The sequence below is a fragment of the Ranitomeya variabilis genome, chromosome 2 (genome assembly GCF_051348905.1).
Source record: "Ranitomeya variabilis isolate aRanVar5 chromosome 2, aRanVar5.hap1, whole genome shotgun sequence".
NCBI classification, from domain to species: Eukaryota; Metazoa; Chordata; class Amphibia; order Anura; family Dendrobatidae; genus Ranitomeya; species Ranitomeya variabilis.
In genome coordinates, this window is record NC_135233.1 from 529,745,741 (window position 1) to 529,769,911 (window position 24,171).

Here is a 24,171-nt window from a genome sequence, read left to right on the forward strand (position 1 = left end):
ATTCTGCACAAAGAAGTGACATGCTGCGGGGGGCTGCGTTTCTGCACGGTTTTTCCCGCAGCATGTGCACAGCGGTTTGCGGTTTCCATAGGGTTTACATGTAAATGGAAATGCTATGGAAACTGCTGCGGACCCGCAGCATCAAAATCGCCGCGGTTCCGCGGTAAAAACCGCAAAGTGTGAACATGGCCTTACTGTGCACACAGTGTATAAGTGGTTTATTAGTATTTTGGGGGTGAAAGAGTCTCTATAACAAAGCAATAGTCAGATATTTTTTGCTACATTAAGAATGAAACAAGCAAGAGTACAAAAAAATATCCATGTTTTACTTTCCATATGTCTACTCTTCATGTGTAGAACACCTTCAGGTAAAATTAGATGATTTTCAAAAAAGTAAAACAGTGCCCAACAAAACCACATACTGTTTCTTACCCGGGCTATTCGTAGTTCCTCCACAGTTTCCAGTAAATGTGCCTTAAATTCAAACAGCTGAATAGGAAGGAGAGTTTCTGAAGATCCTTCTATGGTATAGGAAGGGTTCTCAATGTCTAATTCATCTTTTTCCATTTTTAAAATAGGCTACAAAATAGAAAGTATAATTTATTTTATTACATTACATTGAATTCCTTATCCCAACTGAACAACCATAGTCCATATGTGGATATAATATGAATGTCCATCCATTAAAATGGGAAGCTTTCACCAATGATAACATGTGATTGCGGGGGTTTTTGAACCTGCAGTTAACAGCTTATCACTGAGATGGCTTGCCCTAGAGGAGCGGTTGTATGATTAGGAGCAATTAGGTTCTTTGCTTTGTAGTATACATCTGTTTAGAACTTTTAATATGGTGTACGCATCACATTTTAGAATTGATTCTCTCAAAAGATTGATCAGGCATTAAAATAGCAGAAGTAATTTTTTCTCAATTTGTGATCGCATGATCGATCGAAGTGTTCCAGAGCCGACCTCTGCCTTTGGATCAGAGACCTCATGTCACATCGCGGGGTCCCGATTGCTGCCATGGAGACCCGATGTCATCATGATGACATCCAGGTCTCCAGAGCTGAGAGACTTCCTGTCATGCGCAGTGCATGTCAGGAAGTCCCCAAGGTCAGTGTACAGAAACTGCAGCACTGTCAGCTTCTCTAGCATGCAGATCTGCATGCTATAGAAGCGATTAGCCTGCACAAAATGCTTGTCCCATAGTGGGACAAAGTGTAAAAGTAAGAAGGAATAAAAAATAAATTAAAATAATTGTAAAAATATAAAAAAAAATTATAAAAAATAATAAGAAAAAAAATCAATATTTATTCGATCAATAAATAAATATTTAACCCCTTAATGACCGCCAATACGTCTTTTAACTGACCTGAGGTATAAGAGAATAGCATCCCTATATAGGTGACAATCCAGCAGCTGTCAGCTGTACACTATAGCTGACAAATTGCTGTATCAGCCACGATCAGTGTTTGCACCATTCAAATCTGTTTAACCCCTTAGATGCGGCTGTCAATAGTGACTGCATCATATAAATGCTTAACAGAGTGTGGGTGCTCCCTCTTTACCCCAATTGGTGCGCTCAGATCATGGTTGTGTGGTCCTGATGTTTGCCATGCCAGTTCCAGCCAAATAATGGCCTTAGAGTCTGACGTCTGTAGTAATCTGTTCAGAAGTTAGAGGAATTTAAGTGGTAAAAATACACAATTTCATTTCTGTCATGCCTCTTTGCATTAATTCCTGAAAAGCACCCGAAGGCTTAATAAACTACCTGTCAGCAGTTTTCAATATGTCAGGGGGTGCTGTTTTTAAAATGGTATAACTTTTGGGGGTTTCCCAATATATGGGACCCCTAAAGTCACATTAAACATGGATAAGTCCCTAAAAAAAATAATTTTGTACATTTCCTTGAAAAAGTGAAAAATTACTGTTACATTTTTAAACCTCCTAAAATGCTAACAAAATAAAAGAACATTTTACAAATGATGCTGATGTAAAGCAGGCATGAGGGAAATGATGCTGATGTAAAGCAGGCATTAATTCCTGAAAAGCACCCGAAGGCTTAATAAACTACCTGTCAGCAGTTTTCAATATGTCAGGGGGTGCTGTTTTTAAAATGGTATAACTTTTGGGGGTTTCCCAATATATGGGACCCCTAAAGTCACATCAAACATGGATAAGTCCCTTAAAAAAATAATTTTGTACATTTCCTTGAAAAAGTGAAAAATTACTGTTACATTTTTAAACCTCCTAAAATGCTAACAAAATAAAAGAACATTTTACAAATGATGCTGATGTAAAGCAGGCATGAGGGAAATGATGCTGATGTAAAGCAGGCATTAATTCCTGAAAAGCACCCGAAGGCTTAATAAACTACCTGTCAGCAGTTTTCAATATGTCAGGGGGTGCGGTTTTTAAAATGGTATAACTTTTGGGGGTTTCCCAATATATGGGACCCCTAAAGTCACATCAAACATGGATAAGTCCCTAAAAAAAATAATTTTGTACATTTCCTTGAAAAAGTGAAAAATTACTGTTACATTTTCAAACCTCCTAAAATGCTAACAAAATAAAAGAACATTTTACAAATGATGCTGATGTAAAGCAGGCATGAGGGAAATGTTATTTATTAATGTTTTACTGTGGTATGACTATCTGGATTAAAGGAATAATCATTAAAAATGTGAAAATTGCTAATTTTTTTACATTTTTCTCAAATTTCTGATATTATTTATAAATAAACACAAAACATATAGACCTAAATTTACCATTATCATAAAGTATAATGTGTCATGAAAAAACAATCTCAAAATCACTGGGATTTGTTGAAGTGTTCCAGAGTTAAACAAAGTGACACTGGACAGATTTCAAAAATTTGGCTCCGTCACTAAGGGGTTAAATAAAAAAAAAATGTAAACAATAACAGTACACATATTTGGTATTGCCATGTCTGAAATGACCCGACCTATAAAACTGTCACACTAGTTAACCACTTTAGTGAATACCATAAAAAAAAACAAGGCAAAAAACAATGCTTTATTATCATACAAACAACGAACAAAAAGTGGAATAACACGCGATCAAGAAAACGGATATAAATAAACATGGCACTGCTGAAAATATCATCTTGTCCTGCAAAAAACGAGCCCCCATACAGCTCCATCAGCGGAAAAATAAAAATGTTATAGCTCTCAGAATAAAGCCATGCAAAAATAATTATTATTTATATAAAATAGTTTTTATTGTACACTCCCTAACAGAAGTTATGTCGCTTATCCATGTTATGTAAATAAAATCTTATAACCTATTGTTAAATTCATCCATTGGTTGTATAAAATATTCTTTTGAAAGCTGAAACTCTCCAAAATATGGTTTAGGTTAAGAAAATAAATGCAGAAATATTGATCAGTTAATGGACACGGAATGGTCAGATTTTGGCAAGACAAAAGTTTTCTCGCCCACAGAAAGTAATGTGATATTCAAACAAATAATTAACTTAAAATACAAATATATGGACTTCTGGGAGGCTGAGCCTGATGATGGCCGCTTTGTAGAAGAGCTCCCAGGCCATAGGGGATTCATTTGACCTCATACCCATTCATTTGACCTCATACCCCGGGTGGAAACACCGAGAGGCCAGGATAAGGACCGGACAAGGATCAACACCGTAGGATCCAGCTCTCCGGAAACCTCGGAGTCACAAGGTGCAGGCAGCGCCACAAGCAGCGTCGCACGCAGCAAGCCACCTGAAGTGGAAGCCGGTGGGGGAGGGGCGCACCACGCGATCCCCAGAACGGTGTGGAGGCTTACCGAGACACAGCCTGGAAAATACATACCTGGCGCTCATCGGAGGAAGGTGAGAGGCGATAAGGGGAGTTTGCAGAGGCCCTGTGCTGCTGGTGGTGGGAGCAGAGAGGGAGGCTGCAATAGACCAGCGCCATCTTGCCTGGGAGTTTTGCGCCCAGCTACATTGAAGCCAGGCTGGGCAGACCTCACTGTGACACGTTCCCGGGCTTGCATTAACGCTGACTGACTATCGAGAGATAGAAGGCACAAGGGGTTAAACCGAGAGGTTTTGTGGAACCCCGGTGTTATAATCGCTGCGAAGTGCTTACAAGAAACTGGGGCAACACCCATTTTACATGGTGGGAAGCAGCAGACACTGAATTTAAACTCACAATAAGCCCCTATTTACCTGAACTCTGATGTAATCAATAATTCTTACGACATCACTGACACCTCTGCTCATTTTAACAAGCATCCGACTTATCATGGATAAATTCGTGGGCAAAAATGTCAAGTCTGGCAGGAGCTCTGCACGTAACCAGACAAGCACTTCTCCAACATCAAAAAATCCTGATGTTAACGGTGATAACCCACAGTCTATTGCAAATGCCATCATAGATCGTTTGATGCCAGAAATAGATAATCGACTGGCAGCTTTCCAAACTTCTTTAGACATGATTGTTTCACAAGTCAACGCCCAGGGATCACGTATAGAAGAAGCTGAGCAAAGAATCTCTGATTTAGAGGACTCTACTAAGGCCCTTAAGGAAAAACTGGACAACAAAGAGAAAGACATTTTAGATCTACTGGATAAGGTGGACGATCTTGAAAACAGATCTCGCCGCAATAATTTAAGACTCCTAGGTCTACCTGAATCAATCCCCAATTCAGAGTTGGTTAAGATAACATCAGAATGGCTACCAAAATCTCTAGGTATTTTACCTACATCAGGAACAATGGCTATTGAAAGAGCCCATAGATTGGGACCCCCAAGGGGTGGTGAAGGAGATAGACCAAGACTGGTCATCTTTAGAGTCCTGGACTTTCAAGACAAAGTACGCATTTATCAGCTTACAGGAAGCAACGATCCCTATTCTATGACAAAAACAGAATTCTCCTGTTTCAGGACTATTCGGCCACCTTGGCAGCTAGGCGCAAGGCTTTCAACCCTGCCTGCAAAATCCTGGTTGACAAAAACATCCCCTTTGGATTGCAGTACTCTACAGTTCTACGTTTCAGTATGGCGGGGAAAGACCAGTCCTTCAATGACCCAGTAAAGGCTCTGAAATTTCTTCAACGGGATCTCCAGTCACAAACTGATCCTGGCAATACTTGAACGAAAGATGCTGCTTCAGATCACTAATCTTCAGTGAAGTCGTGTTTATGTCATTATCTTTATGCCCATCAGTAGCACGTTTATTCTTTTTGCAGTGCTCATTCTGCGTATGAGCATCATTGTTACAGTTATAAAGTTTAAATTGCTGGGGGGGTGGGAGGGGGCGGGTCTCTGCGTGCACAAATATATTACTTTCAATTCGGGAGCTCTCGCGCCCACTCGCTGGGATGGGTGGGGGCCCCACTCACAGCTTTTACATATTGATCAAATGTTCAACCGTGTGGGTGTGGGTTGATGATGACAGATCCGGTTAATCATGGAGATTCCACGATCCGCTCTTTACACTGGTGCTCGTGGAATGTCAACGGGTTGAATGCCCCAATTAAGAAGAAAAAGGTACAACATTTTTTACATAAAAAAGATTTCCACATTATTTTTTTAACCAGTGTGTTTCCTGTAGAAAAATGCTCACCCGTCATTTTATAGTAGAAAATATAATCTGTGCGCCGAGGCTTCTTATTCAAAAAAGCAGCGGGGAGTAGCTATACTAATCCACAACGGCCTTAAGTATGAAGTTCTTGATACGCTGGAGGATCCACAGGGAAGATTCCTCATGGTTAGAGTTGTGATAGAGGGGATGAGCTTTAGCCTGGTTAATATTTACGCTCCTAATGCTCCTGACGCACAATTTCAAGCTAAAATCTTGGAGAGCATGGCAGGTTGGGACACATCTCGGGTAGTCATGGGGGGCGACTTTAACGAGGTATCTGATGCCACTATGGATAGATCTAGGCCGCGGACTACACAACAAACGGCACAGGGGAACTGCATACAATCACTGTTGGATCAACAGGATTTGGTAGATATCTGGAGAATGCAGCACCCAATAGAGAGGGACTATTCTCATTACTCCCATGTGCATGACTCTCATGCCAGGATTGACTGTTGGCTTGTACACTAGTCTTTACTACCATTAATAATACAGACGGACATACAAAATATTCATATATCAGACAATGCCCCAGTGACATTTAACCCCTTCATGACCCAGCCTATTTTGGCCTTAATGACCTTGCCGTTTTTTGCAATTCTGACCAGTGTGACCAGTGTCCCTTTATGAGGTAATAACTCAGGAACGCTTCAACGGATCCTAGCGATTCTGAGATTGTTTTTTCGTGACATATTTGGGCTTCATGCTAGTGGTAAATTTAGGTCGATAATTTCTGAGTTTATTTGTGAAAAAAACGGAAATTTGGCAAAAATTTTGAAAATTTCGCAATTTTCACATTTTGAATTTTTATTCTGTTAAACCAGAGAGTTATGTGACACAAAATAGTTAATAAATAACATTTCCCACATGTCTACTTTACATCATCACAATTTTGGAAACAAATTTTTTTTTGCTAGGAAGTTATAAGGGTTAAAATTTGACCAGTGATTTCTCATTTTTACAACAAAATTTACAAAGCCATTTTTTTTTTAAGTCAGTTTGAGGGTTCTATATGGCTGAAAATACCCAAAAGTGACACCATTCTAAAAACTGCACCCCTCAAGGTGCTCAAAACCACATTCAAGAAGTCTATTAACCCTTCAGGTGTTTCACAGCAGCAGAAGCAACATGGAAGTAAAAAATGAACATTTAACTTTTTAGTCACAAAAATGATCTTTTAGCGAAAATTTTTTAATTTTCCCAAGGGTAAAGGGAGAAACTGGACCACGAACGTTGTTGTACAATTTGTCCTGAGTACGCTGATACCTCATATGTGGGGGTAAACCACTGTTTGGGCGCACGGCATGGCTCGGAAGGGAAGGAGCGCCATTTGACTTTTTGAATGAAAAATTGGCTCCAATCTTTAGCGGACACCATGTCGCGTTTGGAGAGCCCCCGTGTGCCTAAACATTGGAGCTCCCCCACAAGTGACCCCATTTTGGAAACTAGACCCCCCAAGGAACTTATCTAGAAGCATAGTGAGCACTTTAAACCCCCAGGTGCTTCACAAATTGATCTGTAAAGATGAAACAGTACTTTTTTTTCACACAAAATTTCTTTTAGCCTCAATTTTTTCATTTTCACATGGGAAACAGGATAAAATGGATCCTAATATTTGTTGGGCAATTTCTCCTGAGTACACCGATACCTCACATGTGGGGGTAAACCACTGTTTGGGCACATGGTAAGGCTCGGAAGGGAAGGAGCGCCATTTGACTTTTTGAATGAAAAATTATCTCCATCGCTAGTGGACACCATGTCACGTTTGGAGAGCCCCTGTGTGCCTACACATTGGAGCTCCCCCACAAGTGACCCCATTTTGGAAACTAGAACCCCCAAGGAACTTATCTAGAAGCATAGTGAGCACTTTAAACCCTCTGGTGCTTCACAAATTGATCTGTAAAAATGAAAAAGTACTTTTTTTTCACACAAAATTTCGTTTAGCCTCAATTTTTTCATTTTCACATGGGAAACAGGATAAAATGGATCCTATAATTTGTTGGGCAATTTCTCCTGAGTACGCCGATACCTCATATGTGGGGGTAAACCACTGTTTGGGTGCACGGCAAGGCTCGGAAGGGGAGGCGTGCCATTTGACTTTTTGAACGGAAAATTAGCTCCAATCGTTAGCGGACACCATGTCGCGTTTGGAGAGCCCCTGTGTGCCTAAACATTGGAGCTCCCCTACAAGTGACCCCATTTTGGAAACTAGACCCCCCAAGGAACTTATCTAGATGCATAGTGAGCACTTATAACCCCCAGGTGCTTCACAGAAGTTTATAACGCAGAGCTGTGAAAATAAAAAATAATTTTTCTTTCCTCAAAAATGATTTTTAGCCCAGAATTTTTTTATTTTCCCAAGGGTAATAGGAGAAATTGGACCACAAATGTTGTTTTCCAGTTTGTCCTGAGTACGATGATACCCCATATGTGGGGGTAAACCACTGTTTGGGTGCACGGCAGGGCTCGGAAGGGAAGGCACGCCATTTGGCTTTTTGAATGGAAAATTAGCTCCAATCATTAGCGGACACCATGTTGCGTTTGGAGAGCCCCTGTGTGCCTAAACATTGGAGCTCCCGCACAAGTGACCCCATTTTGGAAACTAGACCTCCTAAGAAACTAATCTAGATGTGTGGTGAGCACTTTGAACCCCCACGTGCTTCACAGACGTTTATAACGCAGAGCCATGAAAATAAAAAATAATTTTTCTTTTCTCAAAAATGATTTTTTAGCCCACAATTTTTTATTTTCCCAAGGGTAACAGGAGAAATTGGACCCCAAAAGTTGTTGTCCAGTTTCTCCTAAGTACGCTGATACCCCATATGTGGGGGTAAACCACTGTTTTGGCACACGTCGGGGTTCGGAAGGGAAGTAGTGACGTTTTGAAATGCAGACTTTGATGGAATGCTCTGCGGGCATCAGGTTGCGTTTGCAGAGCCCCTGATGTGCCTAAACAGTAGGAACCCCCCACAAGTGACCCCATTTTGGAAACTAGACCCCCAAGAAACTTATCTAGATGTGTGGAGAGCACGTTGAACCCCCAAGTGCTTCACAGAAGTTTACAACGCAGAGCCGTGAAAATAAAAAATCATTTTTCTTTCCTCAATAAAGATGATTTAGCAAGCAATTTTTTATTTTCACAAGGGTAACAGGAGAAATTGGACCCCAATATTTGTTGCCCAGTTTGTTGTGAGTACGCTGATACCCTATATGTGGGGGTAAACCACTGTTTGGGCACACGTCAGGGCTCGGAAGGGAAGTAGTGACATTTGAAATGCAGACTTTGATGGAATGGTCTGCGGGCGTCACATTGCATTTGCAGAGTCCCTGATGTGCCTAAACAGTAGAAACACCCCACAAGTGACCCCATTTTGGAAACTAGACCCCCCAAGGAACTTATCTAGATGTGTGATGAGCACGTTCAACCCCCAAGTGCTTCACAGAAGTTTACAACACAGAGCCGTGAAAATAAAAAATCATTTTTCTTTCCTCAAAAAAGATGTTTTAGCAAGCAATTTTTTATTTTCACAAGGATAACAGGAGAAATTGGGCCCCAATATTTGTTGCCCAGTTTGTTGTGAGTATGCTGGTACCCCATATGTGGGGATAAACCACTGTTTGGGCGCACATCAGGGCTCGGAAGGGAAGTAGTGACATTTGAAATGCAGACTTTGATGGAATGGTCTGCGGGCATCACGTTGCATTTGCAGAGCCCCTGATGTGCCTAAACAGTAGAAACCCCCCACAAGTGACCCCATTTTGGAAACTAGACCCCCGAATGAACTTATCTAGATGTGTGGTGAGCACTTTCAAACCCCAAGTGCTTTACAGAAGTTTATAACGCAGAGCCGTGAAAATAAAAAATAAGTGTTCTTTCCTCAATAATTATGTTTTAGCAAGTAATTTTTTATTTTTGCAAGGGTAACAGGAGAAATTGGACCCCAACAGTTGTTGCCCAGTTTGTCCTGAGTACGCTGGTACCCCAAATGTGGGGGTAAACCACTGTTTGGGCGCACGTCGGGGCTTGGAAGGGAGGGAGCACCATTTGACTTTTTGAACGCAAGATTGGCTGGAATCAATGGTGGCGCCATGTTGCGTTTGGAGACCCCTGATGTGCCTAAACAGTGGAAACCCCTCAATTCTAACTTCAACACTAACCCCAACACACCCCTAATCCCAACTGTAGCCATAACCCTAATCACAACCCTAACCCCAACACACCCCTAACCACAACCCTAACCCCAACACACCCGTAACCCTAATTCCAACCCTAACCCTAATCCCAACCCTAACCACAACTGTAACCCCAACACACCCCTAACCCTATCCGTAACCCTAACCACAAGCCTAATCTTAACCCTATTTCCAACCCTAGCCCTAATTCCAACCCTAACTCTAATTCCAACCCTAACCCTAAGGCTATGTGCCCACGTTGCGGATTCGTGTGAGATTCTTCCGCACGATTTTTGAAAAATCTGCAGGTAAAAGGCACTGCGTTTTACCTGCGGATTTACAGCAGATTTCCAGTGTTTTTTTGTGCGGATTTCACCTGCGGATTCCTATTGAGTAACAGGTGCCAAACGCTGCGGAATCCGCACAAAGAATTGACATGCTGCGGAAAATACAACGCAGCGTTTCTGCACGGAATTTTCCGCACCATGGGCACAGCGGATTTGGTTTTCCATAGGTGTACATGGTACTGTAAACCTGATGGAAAACTGCTACGAATTTGCAGCGGCCAATCCGCTGCAGGTCCGCGGCCAATCCGCTGCGGATCCGCGGCCAATCCGCTGCGGATCCGCAGCCAAATCCGCACTGTGTGCACATGCCATAACCCTAACCCTAACCCTAACCCTAACCCTACCCGTAACCCTAACCCTAACCCTACCCCTAACCCTACCCCTAGTTCTAACCCTAGTTGAAACCCTAACCCTAGTGGAAAAAGAAAAAAAAATATTTTCTTTATTTTATTATTGTCCCTACCTATGGGGGTGTTAAAGGGGGGGTTTATTAATTATTTTTTTTATTTTGATCGCTGTGATAGAACCTACCACAGCGATCAAAATGTACTTGTAACAAATCTGCCGGCCGGCAGATTCAGCGGGCGCACTGAGCATGCGCCCGCCATTTTGGAAGATGGCGGCGCCCATGGAGAAGACGGACCGACACCGGGAGCCTCGGTAAGTATAAGGGGGGGGGAGATCGGGGCATGGGGGGCGTCGGAGCACGGGGGGGTGACATAGGAGCACGGGGGGAGAGGAAAGGAGGACGGGGGAGCGGAGCACAGGACGGAGGGGACTACGGGACAGATCGGTGGCTTGGGGGGGCGATCGGTGGGGGGGGGGCACTTCAGTATTTCCAGCCATGGCCGATGATATTGCAGCATCGGCCATGGCTGGATTGTAATATTTCACCAGTTTTTTAGGTGAAATATTACAAATCGCTCTGATTGGCAGTTTCACTTTCAACAGCCAATCAGAGCGATCGTAGCCACGGGGGGGTGAAGCCACCCCCCCTGGGCTGAAGCACCACTCCCCCTGTCCCTGCAGATCGGGTGAAATTGGAGTTAACCCTTTCACCCGATCTGCAGGGACGCGATCATTCCATGACGCATACGCTGCGTCACAGGCCGGATTGGCACCGACTTTCATGACGCAGCGTATGCGTCAAAGGTCGGGAAGGGGTTAAATCAAGCTTGGCAATCCCTGTACAGCGAGAGAGGAGATGGCATTTTCCCTCATACCTATACCAGTCAGACGATTTTAAAAAATATCTTCAACTGTCGCGGGAGGTTTATAAGAATGACAATCGCACTCACTGTGACGATGCACATCTATTCTGGATGGCTTCTAAGGCCATATTAAGGGGACAGATTATTTCCTATGTTAGTCATAAAATAAAAGAATTAATGAAACGAACATTAGAAACACAAAAATCATTGACCCAAGCTTATAAAGAATTTAAATTAAACAACACACCACTAACAAAACAGAAATTTTTAGAGGCCTTGGAGGAGGCAGACGCTCTGGCACATGAAGCGGCCTTGCATAATTTAGATTACCAAAAACATTAATATTTTAAATGGGGTAACAAACCAGGGAGGGTACTGGCATTCCTTACGAGTCCGTATAGGAAGGCGACGAAAATACATAAAATACAGTAACGTAACGGTTTTAACAAGCAATGAGGAGATAGTGAATGAATTTAGGTCATTCTTTGGCGGGTTGTATAAATTAGAGCCAAAAAAAGGAGGAGAAAATAAGAATTTCTTAAAAAGCCCCAACACTCACAGAAGACGAGAGGGAGGCCATCAATTCCAACATTACTCCCATGGAGATCTTACAAGTCATCAATAAACGTAAAATTTCCAAGGCACCTGGCCTGGATGGGTTCAGCAATGAACACTACAAACTTCTGGGAACCCACATAGCATCTCACCTTAGTGAACTGTATAATAAGATAGTCAGCAGTGGTCATCTCACAGATCGGTTTAATGAGGCTGTTATTATTGTTCTTCCAAAACCGGGCAAAGACCACATGCAAGTTGAGGGGTATAGACCTATATCACTACTCAATTCCGATTTTAAGATTCTCACGAAGATTCTGGCCGATAGACTCCAAATCATAATTCCAAATTTGATCATGCCCCAACAAACCGGATTTGTACATGGAAGATCGATTACATATAACATTAGAACAGCTCTGGGAGCTATATCTTACAGTAGAGCGCATAAACACACGAAAATTATTGTGGTTAGCCTAGATGCCGATAAGGCGTTCGATAGGGTGGCATGGGATTATTTGTATGATCTGCTAACATTTAGAGATCTTGGTCCTTGGTTCTGTGCTGCCGTTAAAACAATTTATAAACAACCGATATCTAGGATCTCCGTAAACAATACTCTATCTAGGCCTTTTGGAATCCAGCGAGGAACGCGTCAGGGCTGCCCATTGGCTCCCCTGTTATTTAATTTAGCGCTAGACCCGCTCTTGAGAACGCTACAGACTGAGAGGGCGTTCAAAGGCATTAGGGTAGGAGCCACCTCAATAAAAAGCTCAGGTTTTGCTGATATACTTTTGTTTATTGCTAATCCAACCCAAGCAGTTCTGGCCATCATGAAAAGTTTGGCAGACGCTCTGGCTTCAAAGTCAATTACAACAAATCTGAGGCTCTGGTGTTGTTCAGGACTGGGAGATTGCGAGATCCCTTATTCCCATTTCATTGGAGCCAGGAGTCTATTGAATATTTGGGGATACGGCTACCGGCAGATCCGTCCATTTTATATAGAGTGTGGTGATACGCTACCTGAGTGTGTTGGGGGACACTCGCTTGGCATATGATTCAAGCACTCAGGCACGGTACCTCACACAAATCTGGTCAAATCTGGTTTATTAAACTTCATAAACCACATGACATACAGTCTATTTCATTATGTCCATGAACTTATCACGACCACCAGTCTGTTCATGTAGCAGATAAACTTCTCTGCCATATATTACAATCCCCTTGTCCAGGTTTACCTTTCAGGAGTTCCACTCCTCATGCTGACTTCACGTCAGTCCCAGGTCCTCAACACAGACCGTCCAGGCCTACGGTCTCTACATGCTTCCAGGACGACTCCACTCCCAGGAGCCTCCAACACTGACCATCCAGGTCTATGGTCTCTAGGTGCTTCCAGGATGACTCCACTCCCAGGAGTCTCCAACACTGACCATCCAGGACCTTGCACAGGAACAAATGGCTCCCTACACAGGAACCTCACAGGAACATGTGACCCATACCTTGGTCACATTATCTACCTGTATCCACTCCCATGGGTGTGTGGCTAGTTTGACCCTCCCATCTCTCACAACTAGCCCCGCCAGTTTCCCATCAGAACTATACAATTATTTGTGGGACTACAGGTCCCAGAACACAACATATCTTTAGACCGACAGCGCAGAGTGTCCTCCTCTGCGACACACATACCGGCCATTTATAATCCTGCCGGACTTTCTCTCACCAACACAGTTATTCATCCAAGCGCATCCTGCAGCAAACACACAGAGTCCCCTGGCTGTAAGATTGGTCACTGCACCACAAGAGTCAATTATAAACCACTAATATCCTCAATAGTCAGTCTCCTTCATTCGTGGAAACATTTTACATTATCATTTTCAGGCCGATGTCACTTGATAAAAATGATAGCCTTTCCTAAGTTGCTGTATGCTTTTCAGACTCTGCCTCTTTTGCTGTCTAGGGCAGATCTTAGTCTACTAGATTCAACATTTAGGAAGTTTATTTGGGGTGTTGGGGGCAGATCGCGCATAGGTCTCATAAAACTGCAGGCATCAAGGGCAGAGGGCGGAATTAACTTCCCTGACATAGGAAGGTATAACCTGGCGGCCAACTTTAGGTATGCCATCGATTGGATAAGAGGTGTCTCTCATTTCGCTAATGTTTGTTTAGAACAACAGATTTGTCCACAATTCACATTGCCGGCAATGCTACATCTGGGTGGGGAGAGGCTTCCGACGGAGCTACAGGAACACCCGACAATGTGGCAAATGATACTAACCTGGAGACGGTGTAGAAGGATTTGTAATTTACGAGCTGGTTTTTCCCCGTTTCAAACATTTCTCGGTAACCCTGGGTTTCTGAGAGGTACTCCACCATTACTCTATAAGCTTCTGGCTGATCAGGGATGTAAGCAGGCAATGGATTTGATGGACCTTAACTTCTCTGTTCTCCTTTGACATAGCATCACAGCGTTTTCCATTATTTAATAATAATCCCTTTCTTTTCCTTCAAGCACGTAGCTTGGTACAAAAATGCTTGCAGACTGGGGGGTTGGGGGAGGGGAGGAACAATTTAGATAGCTTTATCAGAAATACAAAATCACAACCGGCATCTATAAGTAGTATTTATTCTCTATTACGTAAAAAATGGTCATGGGAAGGGAGGGATATGGGATTAGCAAAATGGTCAAAGGACCTTCCGGGCCTAGGGGTAGGGGATTTCCTTGATGCCACCACAGCGCAGAGGAAAATCTTGACATATAGCAGCTATACCGACATGGCTCTAATGATTCTACACAGGGCTTATATCACCCCACATTTGCAGTCTCGGATGTCTCCTTCTACCATATATTTTTGCTCCAAATGCAAAACACGTAATACTGACATATACCATCACCTATGGAGCTGTCCAAAGATCCAGGAGCTGTGGGGTACTATACATGATGATTTGCAGAGATTGTGTGGGATTAGCTTCACACTCACACCACAGTGGGCCATTTTTAATATTTTGGAGGAAGCGCATCATGGGCTGCCCAAACATATCAAAGCGACACTCGTGATTTGGGCCTCGGCGGCTAGGAAAAGCATATTGCAACACTAGCTGAGCTCGATTGTTCCACCACACTCTCTTATACATGCCAAGGTTATGTTCCCTTTTCAAGATGGAGTGGTTGGATGCGTTAACCAATAGGGAGAAGATGTCCGGCAAATTTTTAACCACATGGTCTCTTTATTCCGTCCCTTACTTTGGGCGTTAGGGAAAAACTACGATCTCAGTTTGAAAATACCCAGTGGTATCTACTACAGCGGATAAGTGGTCATACACCAATTCCATAACATAATTCGGTTGCTGAGTGCACGCAGAGAAGGGGACTTGGGGAGGGAATTGTTATTATTGTTTATTTGTCTTGTTATTCTTAAAAATTTATTAAACAAATTTTGAAAAAACAAAAACACAAATATATGTTGCATAACATACATGACAGACATATTTAAGGAAAAGGAGCGCACTCAGCTTATGGGTTGGTGCTGGCTGTACTTGGGAAAACCCAAAATAGTCCAATACAAGAAAAACAGCCGCACTCTCTTAGAATATATCTTGCAAAAAAGTGATGCGTTTATTCACATGTGTTGAAACAAGTGTATATATATCTACACACACAGCAGGAGACAAAAACGGAGTAGTAACGTTTCGACCCTGCCTCGGGTCTTTCTCAAACTGTAATCAAACACAAATTGCAATTAGTGCTATATACATACAAGGTGCTAAATATCAAAACCAAAATTTACAAACATAACATTATATATAATGATAGAAATTTAAAAATTAAAGGATTCCCATTTGTAAAGTAATAATTCATGAGATGTTGCAGATATATTGGGAACCTCCCAATATATCTGCAACATCTCATGAATTATTACTTTACAAATGGGATCCTTTAATTTTTAAATTTCTATCATTATATATAATGGTATGTTACTGCTAGCGTCGGTAACCTCGGTAACCTCGGCCCGAAGCACTGCGACGGGCCGAGCCCGACGCTAGTGTGAAAGTAGCCTTAGTCATATTGCACGACTCGCTAAAGGGTTGATTGTGACTCGTAGGATCGCTAACTTCCAACAGGTAGAGCTATAGAGTTTAAGTCCTCTTTTTCTCTGAAGAGGCAATTTGCATCCGGAAAAAAAATGAACATTTAACTTTTTCTCCAAAAAATTAATTCAGATACAATTTTTTCTTAGAACAGTTTGCGGAAACCATATACAGAGCCCCTAGCTTTATTCTGAAACTTTTTTACTTTTCCACTGATGGAGCTGTATGGCAGCTAATTTGTTGTAGGACAAGATGACGTTTTCAGTGGTATCATGTTTATTTATATCCGCCTTTTTGATCACGTTTTATTCCACTTTTTGTTCAGAGGTATGATATTTGGGGTCTTTCCTACCCACCTCCAGGAGCAGGTCGGTTCGATGATCATATCGGTCCTTTTCTCTCCCCCAAATATATTGGATCTATCTCCTTTTCTTTATACTTGGCTGCAGTCCCTTTATATTAGGTTATTTCTTATTCCTATATACTTTGGTTATACACCATAATTATCCATTTTTACACTTTGTCAGTTGGATTTACCTGCCAGTGCATATATGCATTTATAAAAGGAGTATTATAGTAAAGAGATGTATTATTTTATTCCAGCATATGGGAACCGCTTTTTGTATTGTGTACCCCCAATTAGGGATTGACTTATTGTAGCTGCTATTGTGAACTCCTTTTCTTTTGGTTCACATGTACTGCACTATTGGCACTTTATGTATGTTTCCATTATCTGGTGTGACATATGGATATATTATGATACTTTGAACCATTAGCCTATATGTAGTATTATGTTACTGCTTTCTAGAGGTATAATTCTGAAATTATTCTTTCATTTATATGTGCAGTCTCTACAAATATGAAGTGGCTTGTATAATATTCCTGCAAATATCTTTACCTGCACGTGGTTGTCTATTTCTTCTTAATTGCGTCTTAATTTAATTACAATATTGTCATTGTTGTTTGAATATAACTTTTAGAATATTTTTTCAATAAATTTTGTAGTATTTTAATAGCTCTAGTGTCCATTTTCTTTTTGGTTTCTGTAATTATTGTATGGCGGAGCTCATACATTATTTGCCCTGTTTTTTGGTCTAATGATATTAAAGCATTGTTTTTTGCCTTGTTTTTTATTTTTTTTATGGTATTTTCTAACTAGGTTAACTAGCGGGACAGTTTTATAAATTAGGTTGTTGCGAATGCGGCAATACCAAATATGTGTACTTTTATTGTTTGTATTTTTTCATGCAAATATTTATTCATAGATACAATATCTTTTGATTTTTTTATTATTATTTTTTATATATATATTTTTACAATTAGAAAAAAAAGAAAGAAAAAAAAAGAGCATGAACTGCACCTCCAAAAATCATACGTTGATCTAATGCCGCTAGGCAAAAATTTATATTACTGAACATGAGGTTTTCAGTTTAACATTCTGATCAGACTGTATGAAGCCCACTGCCACTTCACGGCAAACCTCGCAGTGGGTCCTACCGCCCTAACGGAGCGGAGCCATGCGCCAACCACTGCCACAGCGGCAATGCACCAGCAGGGCGGACGGCCTGTTGCCCCACAGCACCCATGCTGCAAGACTGAGCCCCCATGACTCCAGACCGCACCGCCCCACCAGCACAAAGCCACGGCAACAATGGCCGCCACACAGCACCAGCACCAAAATGAAAGGAGCACTTAAACTCACCTTCCTCCAGCCCTACAGTGAGAGCCAAAATGGGCTAGACCCTTTACTTTGCAGTCTCCTGCTAATTAAAATCACCTGTGCCAAATGGGAGGAGTGCTGGTCCATGAAAGAGACAAGAACATGCTTTGTACAACAAGAAAAAAAAGGGCGGTAGGACCCACTACGAGGTTTGCCGTGAAGTGGCAGTGGGCTTCATACAGTCTGATCAGAATGTTAAACTGAAAACCTCATGTTCAGTAATAATAATTTTTGCCTAGCGGCTTTAGATCAACGTATGATTTTTGGAGGTGCGGTTCATGCTCTTTTTTTTTTCTTGTTGTACAAAGCATATTTTTACAATTATGTAAAAAAAAGTTTTACTATTTTACTTTTTCCCACTATTGGACTATAATATTTTGCAGTCTGATTGCTTGTATAGTGTGGGGATGCTGTACAAACTGTCAGCTGTGCACTGACAGAGAAAGTTGCTGATCATGCACTGCACATGATCAAGCAACTTTCCTAGCTCTGGACACCCATATGTCATTATGACAACATTGGGTCGCCTTGGCAACGATTGGGACATCGCATCACGCTGCGGGGTCTCCGATCCAAAGGCAGAGGGTCTGTCATTCCTCCGACGGCTCCCAGAATTCTGCAATCACATTCAATCGCAGCATTCAGGGGGTTAAAGTGCTGGGAGCAGTGCGTGACCACTCCTGGCAATTAGTGCCGGGTGTCAGCTGTCAGGATCAGCTGACACCCGGTGGTAATAGCCTGCACACCACCCATGTGTGTGGGCTATCGCGATGATATAATAATCTGTTCCTGGTCAAATAGGCCCAGGGCACATGGACAGATTATTTCCTCAGATTTCAAAAAGAGGTTAAAGGGAACCTGTCAGCAGAATTGTGCTGAGTAACGTGCAGAAAGTGTCATGTTGGCGCCGTTATATTGAATAAAATGATACCTTAGTTGATGAAATATGTCTTGTGGTTAATCTTTATTTTCAGTTTTCAGTTAATGATATGCTCGTGCTCCAGGGAGGGCCTGTTGGGTGTCTATGTGGTGCTCTGCTTAACTATTCATATTGATGGCTTATGACAAGTCACAGATCCTTCAGTGACCTGCCTCCTATGTTACATACTCAATATTATATTTATTGAAGAAAAAAAAATCACCTTCAGCAAGCAGGTGCTGGCAACGGCGCCTGCCATGCAGCATGATCGCATATATAATATGCATTTAATTATTTCATTTGCAAATATAAATTAATTTATTTAGAAAAAAAAATGTCTCAAATTGGCACCGGCTGCGCCTGCGCAGTGGCATCTATCTACGATCTATGCAGAATTCCTATTTAATTTCTCTCTCCTCTGATCTGATTGCACATCAGAGGAGAGAGAAATACAGTCCCCCGATCCCCGACGGTATCTGCGGTGTCTCTACATTCCCTCATGAAGTACCACGGCCGGCGGCGTCTTCTTCCGGTAAGAAAATGGCAGGCGCATGCGCAGTGTGCCCGCAAAGATCTGCCAGCCAGCACCCAGCAACAATAGGAAATTTTCCCTATTGGTTCCTTTTGATCACTGTGATAGACCCTATCACACTTATCAAAAGAAAAAAATAGTACATCAAATCCCCCTTTATTACCCCTTAATTAGGTAAAAATAATAAAATAAAAAAGTATTTCCATTTTTCCATTAGGGTTAGGGTTGGGATAAAGTTAGGGTTGGTCTAAAGTTAGGGTTAGGGTTGGGGAAAGGGTTAGGGTTGGGGCTAGTGTTAGGGTTGAGCTAAAGATAGGGTTGGGCTAAAGTTAGGGTTGGGTGTTATGATCCTACTGGCAAGGATCGCAGGTCGGACTAGCTAAGTAACTGAACAGACTACTAGCTCTGGGGAAGTGGTAACTAGATTGACCGCAATCTGATCCTATCCGCAAACAACTATAGGCAGCCGTGGAACGTTACCTAAAAATCCTAGACGTCTCGTCACGGCCTGAGAAACTGACTATTCCTGGAGGGAAAGTAAGTCCTCACTTGCCTCAGTGGAATGACCCCAAAGATATAGAATAGCCCCACACAAATATTAACGGTGAGTTAAGGGGAAAGCACAAACGCAGAGATGAAATCAGATTTAGCAAATGAGGCCCGCTAATACTAGATAGCAGAAAATAGGTAGGAAACTGTGCGGTTAATAAAAAACCCTATTCAAAATATCCACGCAGAGATTGCTCGAGCCCCCGCACCAACTAACGGTGCGGGGGAAGCAACTCTGTACCCCAGAGCTTACCAGCAAAAAGAAATCACATGTTAGCAAGCTGGACTAGACTCATCATACACAGAAATCATATTGCAGGCAGATGAGCAAAAAAATATTCAAACAGAACTTAGCTTATGCTGAAGAGGCAGAAAACGAGATAATCAGGAGTAATCAGAATAGCACTGAATACATTGACAGCCGGCAACAAGTGGAAGTGAAGCAGAGCTAAATAGGAGCCTCCCTGGTGAATAACGAGGCAGCTGATCCAGCAGACCCGCAGGATAATAAACCAAACCACGAGGGGGAGCCAAAAAACCAAAGTCACACAATACCATCTGTGACCACAAGAGGGAGCCTGAAAACGGAGTTCACAACAGTTGGGCTAGGGTTAGGGTTGTGGTTATGGTTGGGATTACGGATAGGGTTGGGATTAGTGTTAGGGTGTGTTAGAGTTAGGTTTGTGGTTAGGGTTGTGGTTTGTGTTGGGACTAGGGTTAGGGGTGTGTTGGGGTTAGGGTTGTGGTTAGGGTTATGGTTAGGGTTGGAATTAGGGTTGGTGGTGTGGTAGGGTTAGGGTTGGAGTTAGAATTGAGGGGTTCCACTGTTTAGGTATATCAGGGGGTCTCCAAATGTGACATGGTGCCACCATTGATTCCAGCCAATTTTGCATTAAAAAAGTCAAATGGTGCTTCCTCCCCTCTGAGCCCTGCCATGCACCCATTCCCCCACATACGAGGTATTGGCGTACTCTGGAGAAATTGCACAAAAAAATTTGTGCTCGATTTTCTCCAAATTCCCTTGTGAAAATAAAAAAAAAATTGGTTCGAAAGTCAATTTTTTGGTGAAAAAACTAAAATGATAATTTTTTCCTTCCACATTGCTTTAGTTCTCGTGAAGCACCTGAAGTGTTAATAAACTTCTTGAATGTGGTTTTGTGCACCTTGAAGGGTCCGGTTTTAAGAATGAGGTCACTTTTGGGTATTTTCTGTTATATTGACCCCTCAAACTCACTTCAAATGTGAGGTGGTCCCTAAATAAAATGGTTTTGTAAATTTTGTTTGAGAAATGAGAAATTAAATAAATACAGAAAATTAAATAAATTCTGTAAAAAGCAAATCAAAGCAGCAAAAATTGAGGCAGAGACACTCATTGCCAGAGAGAGTAAAAATAATCCCAAAATATTCTTTAACTACGCAAATATTAAGAAACTAAAAAATGATTGTGTTGGCCCCCTTAAAAATAGTCTGGGTGAAATGGTGGATGAGGATGAGGAAAAAGCCAATATGCTAAATGACTTTTTTTCATCAGTATTTACACAAGGAAATTCTATGGTAGACAATATGATCAGTGATAACAAATAACAAAAATTCCCCAGTAAATGTCACCTGCTTAACCTAGCAGGAAGTACGGTGGCGTCTAAAAATCACTAAAATTGATAAATCTCCGGGCCTGGATGGGATACAACCCCCGAGTACTGCAGGAATTAAGTACAGTCATTGATAGACCATTATTTTTAATCTTTAAAGACTCCATAATAATAGGGTCTGTACCACAGGACTTGCGTATAGCAAATGTGGTGCCAATATTCAAAACGGGGACAAAAACTGAACTCGGAAATTGTAGGCCAGTAAGCTTAACCTCTACTGTGGGTAAAATCCTGGAGGGCATTCTGAGGGATGCTATGCTGGAGTATCTGAAGAGGAATAACCTCATGACCCAATATCTACATGGGTTTACTAGGGACCTTTTCTGTCAGACTAATCTGATCAATTTCTATGAAGAGGTAAGTTCCGGACTGGACCAAGTGAACCCAGTGGACGTAGTGTATATGGACTTTTCAAAAGCTTTTGATACGGTGCCACACAAAAGGTTGATACATAAAATGAGAATAATGGGGATAGGGGAAAATATGTGTAAGTGGGATAAGAGCTGGCTCAGGGATAGGAAACAAAGGGTGGTTACTAATGGAGCACACTCGGACTGGGTCGCGGTTAGCAGTGGGGTACCACAGGGGTCAGTATTGGGCCCTCTTCTTTTTAACATGTTATTAATGACCTTGTAAGGGGCATACAGAGCAGAATTTCAAAATTTGCAGATGACACTAAACTCTGCAGGGTAATCAATACAGAGGAGGACAATTTTATATTACAGGATGATTTATGTAAACTAGAAGCTTGGGCTGATAAATGGCAAATAAGCTTTAACCCCTTCGTGCCATGCGCCGTACTAGTACGGCGCTGCAGCAACTGCAATTGTGCCAGCCGCTGTACTAGTATGGCGCACCGATCACCGAGGTCTCGCGCTGAGCGCCGCGGTGATCGGGTGCGGATGACAGGGCATTTAACCCCTCTGATGCCGCTGTCAGTAGTGACAGGGCATAGAGGGGGATCGCGCAGGGACGGGGGCTCCCTGCGCTCTCCCACTGTGCACTGTGAAAGCCTCCTGCACTGCCTGTCAGATCATTGATCTGACACAGTGCTATGCAAAGAGTCAGATCAGCGATCTGATCTAATATAGTGATGTCCCACCCTGGGACTATGGTAGAAAGTAAAAAAAAAAAAATCCCCAAATAAAGGAAAAAAAAAATTTCCCAATAAATCCATTTATTTATGTAAATTTAAAAAAAAACAATAAAAGTACACATATTTGGTATCGCCGCGTCCGTAACAACCCGCTCTATAAAAATTTCCCACTGTTTAACCCCTTCAGTGAACACCGCAAAAACAATAAATAAAAAACAAGGCAAAAAACAACGATTTATTATCATACATGCGAACAAAAAGTGGAATAACACGCGATTAAAAAGACGGATATAAATATACATGGTACCATTGAAAACGTCATCTTGTCCCGCAAAAAAAAAGCTGCCATACAGCGTCATCAGCAGAAAAATAAAAAAGTTATAGCTCTCAGAATAAAGCGATGCAAAAACAATTATTTTTTATATAAAATAGTTTTTATTGTGTAAAAGCGCCAAAACATAAAAATTATATAAATGAGGTATCGCTGTAATCGTACTGACCTGAAGAATAAAGCTGCTTTATTAATTTTACCACACGTGGAACGGTATAAACGCCCCCTAAAAGAATTTCAGGAATTGCTGGTTTTTGTTCATTCCGCCTCCCAAAAATCGGAATAAAAAGCAATCAAAAAATATCATGTGCATGAAAATGGTACCAATAAAAACGGCAATTCGTCCCGCAAAAAACAAGACCTCACATGACTCTGTGGGCCAAAATATGGATAAATTATAGCTCTCAAAATGTGGTGATGCAAAAACTATTTTTTGCAATAAAAAGCGTCTTTTAGTGTGTGATGGCTGCCAATAATAAAAATCCGCCAAAAAAATGTTATAAAAGTAAATTAAACCCCCTTCATCACCCCCTTAGTTAGGGAAAAATAATACAATTTTAAAAAATGTATTTATTTCCATTTTTCCATTAGGGCTAGGGTTAGGGCTAGGGTTAGGGTTAGGATTAGGGCTAGGGTTAGGGCTAGGGTTAGGGCTAGGGCTAGGGTTAGGGTTGGGGTTAGGGTTTCGGTTAGGGTTTCAGTTAGAATTGGGGGGTTTCCACTGTTTAGGCACATCAGGGGCTCTCCAAGCGTAACATGGTGTCCGATCTCAATTCCAGCCAATTCTGCGTTGAAAAACTAAAACAGTGCTCCTTCCCTTCCGAGCTCTCCCGTGCACCCAAACAGTGGTTCTCCCCCACATATGGGATATCAGCGTACTCAGGACAAATTGGACAACAACTTTTGGGGTCCAATTTCTCCTGTTACCCTTGGGAAAACAAAAAATTGGGGGCTAAAAAAAATCATTTTTGTGGAAAAATTTTTTTTTTATTTTCACGACTCTGCGTTATAAACTGTAGTGAAACACTTGTGGTTCAAAGTTCTCACAACACATCTAGATAAGTACCTTGGGGATCTAGTTTCCAATATGGGGTCACTTGTGGGGTGTTTCTACTGTTTAGGTACATCAGGGGCTCTGCAAATGCAACGTGACGCCTAGAGACCAATCCATCTAAGTCTGCATTCCAAACGGCGCTCCTTCCCTTCCGAGCTCTGCCGTGTGCCCAAACAGTGGTTCCCCCCATATATGGGGTATCAGCGTACTCAAGACAAATTGGACAACAACTTTTGTGGTCCAATTTCTCCTGTTACCCTTGGGAAAAAAAATTGCGGGCTAAAACATCATTTTGTGGAAAGAAAAAATGATTTTTTAATTTTCACGGCGCTACATTCTA

General features: G+C 41.9%; 1 protein-coding gene across 1 annotated transcript in view; it reads right to left on the reverse strand.

Annotated features, from left to right (window-relative positions):
* CCDC73 (coiled-coil domain containing 73) overlaps positions 1 to 24,171 on the reverse strand; it is a 1,082,716-nt gene that overhangs the window by 973,576 nt on the left and 84,969 nt on the right. The window contains exon 2 of the mRNA XM_077281634.1: positions 433 to 579. Coding sequence (XP_077137749.1) covers positions 433 to 567 — 135 coding nt within the window. The 5' untranslated portion in view covers positions 568 to 579. The remainder of the gene's footprint in view (positions 1 to 432; positions 580 to 24,171) is intronic.